This window comes from Eurytemora carolleeae, unplaced genomic scaffold (genome assembly GCF_000591075.1).
Source record: "Eurytemora carolleeae unplaced genomic scaffold, Eaff_2.0 scaffold2518, whole genome shotgun sequence".
In the NCBI taxonomy this organism is placed as follows: Eukaryota; Metazoa; Arthropoda; class Copepoda; order Calanoida; family Temoridae; genus Eurytemora; species Eurytemora carolleeae.
This window is the reverse complement of record NW_019398403.1, coordinates 1-13167: the sequence shown is the minus strand read 5'-3', so window position 1 is coordinate 13167 and position 13167 is coordinate 1. Positions and strand designations below refer to the sequence as shown.

The window sequence follows — 13167 nt, the reverse complement described above, 5'->3', positions numbered from 1 at the left end:
ACAGCTCTAGGATAATAAATGGAAAACCTACAGAGCCGCATAAATATCCTTGGATGGTAACATTTATATTATTTTATTCCCAACAATAGATTTGACTGGGTGAATTATGGTGGAATAAATTTTGATATTTCAGAAATTGAGTCTTTGCCACAAACTCCAATTTTCTTATATTCATATCTTTGCAACCCAATGCTGCAGACGTCAGATATTCCAAACTATCAATTATATGTTGGATGAAGTAATCTTAAGTTGAAATATCAATATTAGAGAAGGTCATCAATTGATTTTTTTGATGTACACATTCGAATAAACCATCCCATGAAATCCAAATATGAAAAAAAAATTGGGGGCAGCAGTCTTCTTCAAATTACAAAATTTCCCTAAAAACGTTTTTTTTAGAATATCTATTTAGTTTGAAATTTAAATAAATTTGCGAGACAGAGAAACCCCTCCAAAAATTCCGAATACACATTTAAGGCTTTCTTTCTTTTTAAAAATCAAATATTTGCCTTTATTGGTTCTTTTAGCACTTTTGCCATCGGAACATCAAGTTGGTAAAAATGTTTCCTTGGTCTAAGCATGATATATTAAGTTTTAAAATATTTCTATTGATTTACTAAATCTTAAAAGCCCTGAGAGGAGATAATTTGACGATGATTACAATATAACTAATTTTATGGGCATAATAAACAGATTTTAAAAATAATAGAAATTAAAATATTCAGAAAATGAAGACAACATTTAAAATATGCTTTCATATTTTCTTATGAATATTAACCTTTGTTTAGTTGTTAAATATTACCTTAACTTGGTAGATCTGAAGCTGAAAATGGTTTATCTATGCCCCCAAATTTTTTTTGAGCCTTAGCTCTAGTTTTTTCCTTCATTTGCAACTCGTGAATCAAACCAAACCAATTCAAAAACCCAAACAATATAGTGCAAATTTGCGGCATATTTTATATTCTGAATCAAATGTCGTCTTCACACATAAAAAATGGAAATTGTAAAGGCAATTTTCGCAATTTATTGTTGAATTTAAAGATTTTTTCATGAATCAATTAATTTGTGTGAGTCATTTTGCAATTAATTTTGAACACCCTCCTTAATTTTGTTAACAATGACCTCCTTTGATCAACATACACCATTAGGTTGCAAAGATATAGAGATTGAAATATTTAAGTTTGTGGCAAAGACATAATCTCTTTTCTCGTGAACAATTTAATTGTTGAAATTTCCTCAGCATATTCCTGAGTAATTTCTCTAACCGGGTAATTTCAAAGACCTTTAGAGATGTTAATTATTTTAAGGATCGAGAAATGAAAATTTTAACATTCTTTAAGATTTTTTATACAAATGATTCTATTGCTTAAAATTACATAATTCATAATTACTTTAAATAAATATTCAGGTTTCAATATTTCTCAAAGATGAGAATGGTACGCTTTATCATAATTGTGGTGGATCTCTGATAAACAATCAGGCAAATATTAATGAATTTTAAATAATTTTACATTTCTGAAAGACATAAAATTATTCAATTTGTCTGGTTTGTTCATTTGTCACATTTTTGCAAAGGTTAAAATAACTATTTTTCAATATTTTGCTCCGATATGTTTTTAGAACTGTTTTTAAAAACTACCTAGCAACCTATAACCATCTTTTTTTTAATGAGCTAACTTGAAAAGTTGGGCAAGGGATGTGTATTACACTCCCCTACATAAACTCTCAGGGCTAATTCATATTGAAATCACAGAGGGGTAAGTGTGGGATGGAAAACATCCGCCTCGTCCATATAATAAAAATAGCCCAATCACGATCTGGTCAAAGTTGTTTTCTTTATTTGAAAATAACTAATTAATCACACTACTTTTATTGCTTTATTTTAGTTTATACTTACTGCTGCTCATTGCACTAATAACATTCCAAAAGCAAACCTTGCAGTTTCTGTAAGTTTAAATTATTAGTATTTTCTTTTCCAAAATATATTTTTTTTTAAATTTCATGTTGTACATCATTTTCTTAGACATTTTATGGTAAATTCAAATCAGAAGAGCACTTTTTAAAATTTAGAAAATTTAATAAGTCATAGCCAAATACATACAAAATTAGTTTTTTAACTTTTTAAAGTTTTTGATAAGCATAAAATTTCAGAAATGATGTATAACATGAAATTTTTCAAAATTTTTGTTTTGGGGCCTTTCAGTGATTTCTCTGATATGAAATTGTAAAAACTCAGCAACCACTTGTGGTCGGTTAATTGATTTCTAAAATAAGTCACAAACATAGAGAATAGAATATATAGAGAGGAATTTAATGGAAAATAGTGTAAAACGGCCATATTTTGTTGTACTGTTTCCATACTGCAGGTGTACTATGTAACCTGTTGGGCCCTGGAATATCATTATATAGAAAATCTAAAATTATTGTTAAAAGAAAACCAAATTATGAAATAGGCTGGTTTCAGAATTGACCAATGATCATTTCACATAGACTCTATGCCTTCCACTTTACAAACAATGATTTTCCGTTATAACTATAAATCAAATGATGTTTTTTTCAACTAATTCATTATAAAGTTTATTTAACAGTTTAAAAAAATTCGAAATGGAAATGAATAGTCTAGGGAACATACTGTTTTAATGTACTCTACTGCATATAATTTGTGAACATTTATATGATTTGTACACTTTAAACTCCCTTTAAGGCTGAAAGGGACTAAAAAAATTCATACCGAGAGATTCTTTTAATTCCTCTCTGTATATTCTATTCTCTATGGTCACAATCACAAATCATTCATTTTGACTTTTTTCTAGTTGTTTATTTAAACTGTTAAAAAACAATTTTTGTTTTTAATAGAATGTTTTTAGAAAAAAAGTACAAACAAAATGGCCTAAAAATTTTTTTTAAAAAATCTGTTTATAAATTCCTTGCCCTCAAGGACCATCTCTAAAGAAAATAGTATAAAAATGGCAACTGTCTTGAGAGAAATATACATTCAATTCATTAATGTATTTTAATGAACTGGACTTTTTCTTTTTTATAAAAGAATTGTAACCTCCTTACTTCATTTAGTATATCATAAAGAAAGTGATGATACATGTAAACTTTGTTATAGAAAAAAAATCATCCCACGAAGAAGTTATACTGCCATTTTAAATCAGAATTACTTTCGAGTAAGGATACTTTTAGATGGGGGAAATACAGTATAAATCCAATTTTCTTACTTTTAGATTAGTGATCATGATATTGACAAACCGGATGGTGAGGCTTATGAAAACATTTGTGAGTCAATTATCCATCCGGGTTGGAGTAGGTCAAGTTTTTTGGGGTTTGACATATCATTAATAAAACTGTGCCAGCCTATCGCCTTTACAGAGGTAAGGAACACAAGTACATTATTTAAATAAGGAAAAGAAAGTTTCTAAATAGTCAGTTCACTATTTAACAGTTACAAATTACATGAATCAACAGAATCAAACTTTGTCTGCAATATCATGTATAATAAGTGAAGAAGTGTAAGCTGTTTTTTAGTGAAACAAATCACAGAGGGATTCCAAACCCACCCAACCATGTGAACGTATAAAATGACTTTTTTTACTACAAATGTGCAGTGTGCACTCTTCAGAAGGTGGGTGGTGAGGATAGGATAGCAACTACCCTCACTACCCCAACTACCGTCTATTTTTAGAGAGACCCCACACCCATTCTTGAAGCTGAATTTGAATGCAACTACCTCAACTACCCCAACTACCGTCTGTTTTTAGAGACCCCACCCCCACTTTTGAAGCAGAATCTGACGGTAGTTAGAGTAGCTGGGTTTAACTACCACTACCCCAACTACCATCTGTTTTTAGAGTGACCCCACCCCCACCCTTGAAGCTGAATCTGAATGGCAACTATCTTTAATACCCACACTGCCATTTACGGGTGAAATTTGGACGAACAAACAGAATTTAATATAATATATTTTATGTAAATTTGTTGCAAAAATCCCCATTTCTTTAAGTTTCTGGGAAAAGTAAACTATCTTTGTGAGGCAAAAAAGTTAGATTTTCCCCCCCTTAGTCTTTTGATTAATACATCTTTTTATCTCTAAAACAGGGTTTCATAAAAAGTGATAAAATATAATATTAATTTATTTGTTCTCTATGATAGATAGATACTCATGGGAATAACAATTTGTATTGGTATGAACATTTATCTTAAAATTTAATACAAGGACCCTGGAATTTCAACCCTCCCCTTCTTTTACGACCCTCCTCCCTCAACCCCTCCCCGCCCCCATCGGGCTTCTTAAATACCGACACACTGGTCACAGGGTAGAGAGAGGATTATTTATTTATAATTTTCTCTATTTATAATATCCAAAACATTAGTCTATATACTGCTCAGTGACATGGATAGAACATTTAGTTAGTGAAAATATTTTAGTCTTTCTTCTGAGCTTATGGCAAGCATTGCATGTTTGTTTTTTATCACAATTGTTTGAGTGTAAAGCAACTGATTACTTACAGGGTCTATATGAAAAAATTTATTTTAGCTTTTTTGCCTACTAAACATCGTTTTATCGTACTAATAGTGCTTCAAATTGGGATAATGTCCATAGATCGATAAAAGTTTTGTCTCTATTACGCCGTTTTACCTTTTTAAGTATGCCTAATATTAAAAAATGTGCCAGTTCTCTTTTCCGTAGATTTTCAATTGGGTTTTCGCCCACTAAATTCTGTTCTATTGTACTTAAAATTGTATTTAGTTTTGTTACCCCCCCCCCCTTTTTTCAGAGATACCCAGTATATCTTTGCATTCTGATCGTGTAAATCTTTGACAAAGGGTTTGTGTAGGCTAAACTAATGGTTCTGTAAGATAAACTAAGGGTGTGTGTAGGATAAACTAAGGGTTGTGTAGGATAAACTAAAGGTTTGTGTAGGATAAACTAAAGGTTTGGGTAGGATACACTAAGTGTGTGTGTAGGATAAACTAAGGGGCTGTGTAGGATAGACCATGGAGCTGTGTAGGATAAACTAAGGGTTTGTGTAGGATAAATAAAGGGGTTGTATAGGATAAACTAAGGGTTGTGTAGGATAAACTAAGGGTTGTGTAGGATAAACTAAGGGTGTGTGTAGGATAAACTAAGGGGCTGTGTAGGATAAACTAAGGGGCTGTGTAGGATAAACTATGGAGCTGTGTAGGATAAACTAAGGGTTTGTGTAAGATAAAGTAAGAGTTGTGTAGGATAAACTAAGGGTTTGTTTAGGATAAACAAAGGGGTTGTATAGGATAAACTAAAGGTTTGTGTAGGATAAACTAAGGGTTTGTGTAAAGAGAAACCTGGAAAAGAAAACACCATAACCTATAATTAGGCAGTTTCAGACTACATTCTAAATTGTGATTAATTATAAGAAAATAATTTAATTTGTATAAGTAAACCAACAGCATTATCAAGGTGTTCTTGCAAAAATAACCTCCCCCCCCCCCCTCCGAACTCCTAACATAAAAAATTCATAGAATTAGCATTTCAATTTTTTTTGTTTCTTTTTCTTAATGTAAAAAATATTAAATCTAAAATAATACCTTCAAATTTTTTATTATTCTATAAGCATGGCATACAATATGGGTATCAATTCCCATTAAATCAATTGTTTTAAGCTTGTTTCTGGCATTAACAACACTCTCCGACCTTTACTATCCTCACCACCCACCTTCTGAAGGGTGCACATTTCGTAGTCCAAAAAAAGGCATTTTATACATACAGCCCAACCACCTCCCCCCCCAGGAGCAAATTTTCATGCTAAATTTTGTTATTTAAAAAAAAAATTTGTTTCGTTTACAAACCTAAAATCAAACTTTTTCCATTTCTTTTTTAAACTAAACGGAAATTTTTTCAAATTTTTGAAACATTTGTTGACAAGCTTTTTTTGAATAGCAAAATATCAAACCAATTTCACAAATAATCTTTTAGATTGACATTAAGACAGACTATTTTCAAATCAAATTTTCAAAATTTCAAAACACCCGATTGTTTTTAAGTATTTCAGTTAAATAAAGATGGCATACAAATAAATATTAAACATTAATATTTTGCTTTTGGGAAAAATGGCTTTAATAGAGGATTTTAGTAGAACACAATTATCAAAAAACAGGCAAAAACATGTACGTCATTATTGAGACGGACAAATGTTATAATTTGTTCAGACAGTGTCCCCTGTATGCTTGCCCTCCATACACGGTTTAGGTAAACATTGTTTTAAAACTATACAGTACAGATTTTTTATCCAAAATTTCCTAAAATCCAATGATAAACAAAAATAGCAAAAATAGTACACATATCCAACAATTTTACAAAGCAAGCAATGAAAAACAGGACTTTTTCAAGGTAAAAGTTAGACATGAAATAAACCAGTTTGTACCCAGGTAACAAAAGTAAAGAATTTCTTCAAGTTCTCAAATTTTGGTTTGTTGCTTTGAGGAATTTCTTGTAAACAAGTTCGTGTAAACAATACCTCGGAAATTCTTGGAAATTTCTCTGAATTGGTCCCCTATTTGAGATTCCCAAGATTTTCGCGGATTTTTTTCCAAGGAATTCCTGAGAATTTTTCTGGAATATTTCTACAGAAATTCCTGAGAATTTCCCTTGAATTTTTCCTAAGAAAATTTCCGGAATGTTTCTCCAGAAATTCCTAAGAAATTCTCAACACTTGGTCACCAATATTACCACCAAGATTTTTAGAGGAACTGAATAAAAGACATAGTCTTAAGAAATTCATAAGAATTTTTCAGGAATTTTTCCTTGAGAAATTCCTGAGAACTTCTACGGAATATTTCTTCAGAAATTTCTGAGAAAATCCCAGGACTTGGTCACAAATTCGCAGATTTTTTTTGGAACAGAACAAAATTCCTAAGAATTTCTACAGAAAATTACTCCAGAAATTCCTAAAAAATTCTCAGAATCTGGTTACCAACTTAACAATATTTTGGGGGGACATAAAAAAGACTTAGTTTCAAGTATTCTTGAGAATTTCTCTGGATTTTTTCTCAAGAAATTGCTGAGAAATTTTTCAGGAATATTTCTCCAGAAATTCCTGATAAATTCTCAGGACTTCATCACCAATTTTACAGAATTTTCAAGTTCTGTTTTTCTCTAATAGGTTTCACTGAGGTTCCCTGCTACTATGCACTGCCCTTACTAAATCTTTTTCTCTTTGCATCCTAATTAATAAAAAATGATAACTTACTTTAGAACCTTGTTTTGAAAAAAATATTTTGGTAAAATAGTAAATTTTTTTCATTTGCTCTTGACAATTCAGTTGTCTGAAAAAAAAAAACTTCAGTAAGATAAAAAACGACAATAATGTTCTAATTTAAGAAGTTGGGTTTAAAGCCTAAAAAGTTGTAGGATAGTCTAAGTGAGTCTAAGTCCTGGTTAGTCAATTTACTCAGAAATATGCTGAGAATATGAATAAGATATTCCTGAGAAACTCTTGAGAAAATCTTGGGAATAGTTCCCAGGAATTCTCTGGAATTGGTTACAAGTAAGTCCTTGGATAGGGTTATGATAAATTCCTTGGAATGGGTTACAAGAAATTCCTTTAAACTGGTAACGAGAAATGTCTAAGAATGGGTTACAAGAAATTACCCAGAATGGGTTACGAGAAATTCCTCAGAATTTCTGTCAACATTTTTTCACCGAATTTTCCTGTAAAAGATTCCTGGGAATTTCCGCGGATTTTCCGCAAAATTGTTACCTGGGTAGTTTTGTGTAAACAATGCTAATCTTGTTATATTTTACCCTGTATGTCTATTAGGAAAAGAGTTTGAAAATATGGAGGCTATTGTTGCTGGGTGGGGAATAACATCAGAGGAATGGAATAATACCAATGTTCTAATGGAGGTTAAGGTATCAACATTTATCACAAGAAGATTCTGTTTATGCTGTAACAATCAGTCATTTTTTTAAATTGTTACACTTGTTTTCAGAAACATTTTTTGCCTTTAATGGATTTAAAATGGATTTAAATAGTTAACAAGATTTTACCTCTTTTGGTTTAGATTTTCCTTAAAAAATCATCAGGCTTTGTTGAAAAATGTAAGCCACCGCACCCATCATGGACCATTTTTTAATGATTGTTGTGTCTTAAAATCTCAAGGTTTTGCTTTTTCTGTGACGATGAAAGAGTAAAGTGACACATTAAATTCATAGATAAAAAGTGTGTTTTATTTCCGTTTATATTAAATCTGCTCAACATCATTGTAATCTAAAAATCTGAATAGTACAATGTTTTAGGTAAAAACCATGAGTAATGCAGATTGCTGTGATGCTAAGAAGGGACCCAAGTGGCCATGTGGTTTTGCTATGACTCTAATGTGTGCTAAAGAAGAAGGACCTAAGGGTTCATGTAAAGGGGACTCTGGAGGTGGGAGTACTGGATTTTAAACTTGGGCAATCTATTGATAATGGCATAGATTAATAACAATACAGATAAAACACTAGATGTTGTCTTTTCAAGATTTAAAGGTTTTTCGTTCACAATAAGTCTGAGGGCAGAAGCCCAAAAGGAGTTCCACACAGGCAGCGTTGAACTACAAGACAGAGAGAGAGCATGTATTGTTATTAGTCTATGGTTTATGTTGACCGACACTGATTTTGTATGTCTAATATAACTTGAATTAATCTTTTATTAGACATTAAGTCCATCTAACCTTTCATAGCACACTAAACTAACCTAGTGGGGTAGATCAAATATGCCTATATTAAGCCAGGTACTGTAAAAAGTCTGGCCGCGCTTTCAAAATTGAAACAGAGTCAGTATACGATAGTATCAGCCGGTACTTGCCACACACCACTAATGTCTGTCCAGTTCAAATTCAAATTGATCCTTGTCCACAGTGATAACATCTACTGAAAGGTACTAAGTATTTGAACTCAGGATACATAGGACACGGTAGGCCTAGGTAGGCCTAGTTAAAAGTAATTTAACTGTAAACACTATAAAGGCTGGGGGGTATGAATCTACATATAGCCGAGGGGGGGGGGGGCGGCATCCCAAGCCTCTTTCTAGAAAAAGGCCTTAGAGAAAATGTATAGGGTTTTAAAGCCTGTTTGGGTGCTGGGAAGGGTGAAAAAAAACGCCAAATAAAGGGTCAGAAAAATGAAAAAAAGTATTTTTGTTTTTTTTTAAACCAATTTCAAAGTGTGGCGCATTATTCTACATCCATTTTTCAAGGGTTTTTCAAAACTATAGTTTATAGATCAGTAGCTTTAGTCAAAAACATTTATGGGCCATTTTAGATTTTTTTACACAGACTGGACTTTGATAAAAACAAAAAAATATTTGACTCTTTTGTAGGCCTGTTTTCCACTCTCCCTAGCACCCAAACTATTAAAGTATCGGTCTACTTTTTTTCTTTGAGCTGGCCATGAAAAATTGGGCTATGAATATGCAATTCAAATCTATACCTATTCTCTAAGGCCTTTTTCTAGGTGGGGGTGCCAAACATCCCCCCCCCAGGCTATACATAGATTCAGACCCCTCAGCCTTTAAAGGGTTAAGATCAAATCTTGATCTTGATCATTTGTTAATCTGAAGATTAATTTGATCTTTCTTTGATATCTACAATGTAATATAAGCTTGAAGAGATAACTGAAATGAAAAAATTAAATGAAAAAATGAAAATGACAAGTATGTTTTTACATTACTGTTTAGGACCTTTAGTTATTAAAGGCAACACTGGAGCTTTTACTCAGATTGGTAAGATTTCTTAAATCTAATAAACAATAATGAAGCTTATTTACTTATATCATTTCTTACTAAGGAATTGTAGCATTTGGATTCACAAACTGTACTTCGGTGAGACTTAATTAGAGCACAGATAATTGTTTGAATACTAGTACAAGATTTAGATATCTGTAATTAAGGATGAGTACCCTGGTGTGTATACTCGGGTTTCACCATACTTGGACTGGATTAAAGAAAACTCTAAAGTTCCTCTTACATCTTCACCATCTTCTGGTCTATAATTATGAGAGTCAAGATTGGTGAATTAGTTGATATCATTGGTGTTTTAATTGGTTTCAATAAATTCGGAATATCTTATATTTTATTTATTCAGATGAGTCTGTAAAGACGACCCGAAACTCTTAAAATATGCTCCAAGGCTCCAAGTTTTCTGCCTCAATAATAGTCTTTGTATTTCATCTTTAAAGTTTGGATAAAGAAAGAAACAAGTTTAGCAGTGGCGGCCATAAGGGGGGTTATTGGGGTTATTTACCCCCCCCCTAGAATCCTGGGGGTAAATACCCCTCCCTAGAATTCTATATATTCAGGCCCTGAATAGCAGGGGTTACTCCATTTGCTGCCTCTACAAGTAACAGTTCCAGTTGCCTTTTATAAGAAAACAGATAGTATATGTTCCGTAAAGTCGTCTCTGATTATTCAAAATGTCTTCTTCCTGTTGTTGTTGTTGTAGCCATAGAATCATTGTAGCGCATACGGACATAAAAATTGGTTGTGAAGTTCTATCTATTGGCCACCAGAGAAGTCTGTTACAACCAGGGGGGGGGGTAAAAGTTCTCTTCCTGTGTGCTCAGTTAGCTGAACTGAACACCTACAACTGTTTACTAATATTGATATACTGTAGGAATTAGGCTGGAATCAACTTATAATAAACAAATATGCAGTACACTCTAAGTATAGTTGATGGCCTATAGAATTAGTAAAGGATTAGCGTACATCATCACTCTATACACTATAACATTGTTGTTTACAACTGTCTCATGCAGGCCCATTGCTAGAAATTTCTAAAGGGGGGGGGGCATACAAGTCAAAAATAGTATAGATGGATAAGTAGGGGGCGAACTGCAGGTGAAACAAATTTTTGACCTGAAAAACTCAATAAGTGTAAAAATTAATGAATGTAGACTAAAAAACTAGATTTTGTACTGATCACATTTGATAGTTAATTAAGATATATATTCTGTCTGTGTTTTATTTCCTTAAGTGATATTGAAATATAAAAAAGCTATTTGCATCAGCAACAAAAAAAATGGAGGTTGAAGATATTGACTTAACTTTTAAATAAATGTACTATTGAACTGAACATTTTTGAATGATAAATAGTCAAAAAAAAAAGTAAATGATTTAAGATCTTACAAAGATCAAAAAAGCTCAAGCATAAAAAACTAAATTTAGAAAAAAAAACTCGCCTGCAAGCTTGAGGATGAGTACAAACAGCTTCTCCTAATTTTTCTCCATGTTACTTTCTGCTGTACAATGGTTTATTAAAATCATTGATCAAATAAAAGAAGGATAAGCTTCTTAAAAACACCAAAATTTAATGTAAACCCTATTATTTCACAAGCCAGGATAAAAGTAAAAATTCCCAAATAATTTACTTCAGAAAGCACTCAATTTTTCTTTAATTTGAAAAAAAATAATCCTGCACACATTATTAGATAAAAAACATTAGATTTTATGCCAATTGTCTTCCTAACTCCATGGGGACAGTACCAGGACTTTGGGATAGTCCCAGACTTCATTGTTCCTTTTTCTTTCCTCGCCCTGCATCAGAGTTAGGAAAAATACACATTAATTGTGTATAGATCTATATTTAGTATAGTCATCATTCAATAATCTAAAATCCTGCTGAGATAGCAAATATCAGCTTTAGAATATTTGCAAGGGTTATTATTTCATGGTTGATCATGGGTTTAGTTTCAGCAGCTGGAAGTAGGGTAAGAGGGGTTGAATAAACTCACTTTCAAAGTGAGTTTACTCAACCCCTAGGAAAAGTGAGTAATATTTAAGTCAAAGTGGTGGCGGCTTAGTTGAAACTAGTTCAAATGATTTAAGTCAAAGTGGTGACGGCTCTGTTGAAACTAGTGATTTTGATGGAGTAATAAGGTAGAAACATGATGAAAATCTCATGAGTATGTATATTTTATTTTGTTTAGTATTTTATGGTTATACATTTTGTAACATTGATATTTTTATTTATTATTTTTAATTTATCTCATGTAATTCCATATTAAAATGTGTAAATAAAAGTTTTGTTTAGTTTAGTATTTTATAATTTGTAATATCAATAGTTTTTAGTTTAGTTTTTAAATTTATCTCGTGTGATTTCATAATAAAAATTTTACCTTACTCTGAAAAGTTCATGTATCAACCCAGATTTTAATAATAAATTTTTTTTGCCTTACTCTTAAATTTCTTGTATCAATCCAGATTGCACCTAAGAGGTTATGAAATATAAATATAAGAAGAGAAAAAAATTAAAATTATTAAAAAGAAATTTAACTTTCTATGGGACGTAGGGGAACTGAGTAGGCGAGAGCGGAAAAAATATTTAAAAGGATGTTCTGACGAAAACATTTGTGAAGCTGTACATAATGTACTTAAAGGGCATTGTACTACAAAATCTAAAGTTGTATGTAGGAAAGTAAAACTTTTAAGGAACGAGTTAAAAAAAAAGTAGCATATCCTAGTGTTGATTTAACAACAAAGCGGGAAATTCCATCAAATTCACAAACTGGTGATGGTGTGTTTTCAATCATTGCAAGTACAGTGTTACAATTTTTGATTCTCTTGGAAGGAAAAAATGAGGAACATTTTTTATGCTATTATTATGCAAAGCTGTCTATTTCCCTTAAATTCAAGATCGAGCTTTCAAACTTACATCCATCCTCAAGATTTAAATTATATATCAAATGATGATATAGAAGTTGCAATAAAATTAATAACTTTTGATAATGAGTATGAACATTATATACATGGTAAACACAAAAATATTTAACATATAACTGACAGACATATAACAGACCAAAACTATAACCATTTTCGACCAAAAATATAACTTTTTTACCAAAAATATAACCTTTTTTTAGCCATAAGAAAAAAAATTTATTGTGCCAAAAATTTACTTTTTTTCGATCAAAAATACTAACATTTTTTATCCAAAAAATAACTTTTAGGTTTACAGTTAAATTTTTGGCTGAGAAATGTCCATGAGAATTTATTGGTTAAATATGTGTATCACAACATATTGCATATTGTTTAGATCTGTGCACAAGAACATATTTCATATTGTTTAGATTTGTGCATAAGAACATATTACATATTGTTTAGATCTGTAAATAAGAACATATTGCATATTGTTTAGATCTGTGCATAA

General features: G+C 31.5%; 1 protein-coding gene across 2 annotated transcripts; it reads left to right on the top strand.

Moving 5' to 3' along the window:
• On the top strand, positions 1-10091 carry LOC111717327 (chymotrypsin-like elastase family member 2A; the record flags this gene model as incomplete). Of its 2 annotated transcripts, XM_023492825.1 has the most annotated exon segments (10): positions 1-56; positions 1409-1480; positions 1887-1946; positions 3231-3377; positions 6193-6232; positions 7803-7894; positions 8282-8411; positions 9702-9746; positions 9811-9845; positions 9914-10091. In XM_023492825.1, coding segments are annotated over 10 exon segments (779 nt in total), but the record flags the coding sequence as incomplete, so codon positions are not given.
• Positions 10092-13167: the final 3076 nt, after the last annotated feature.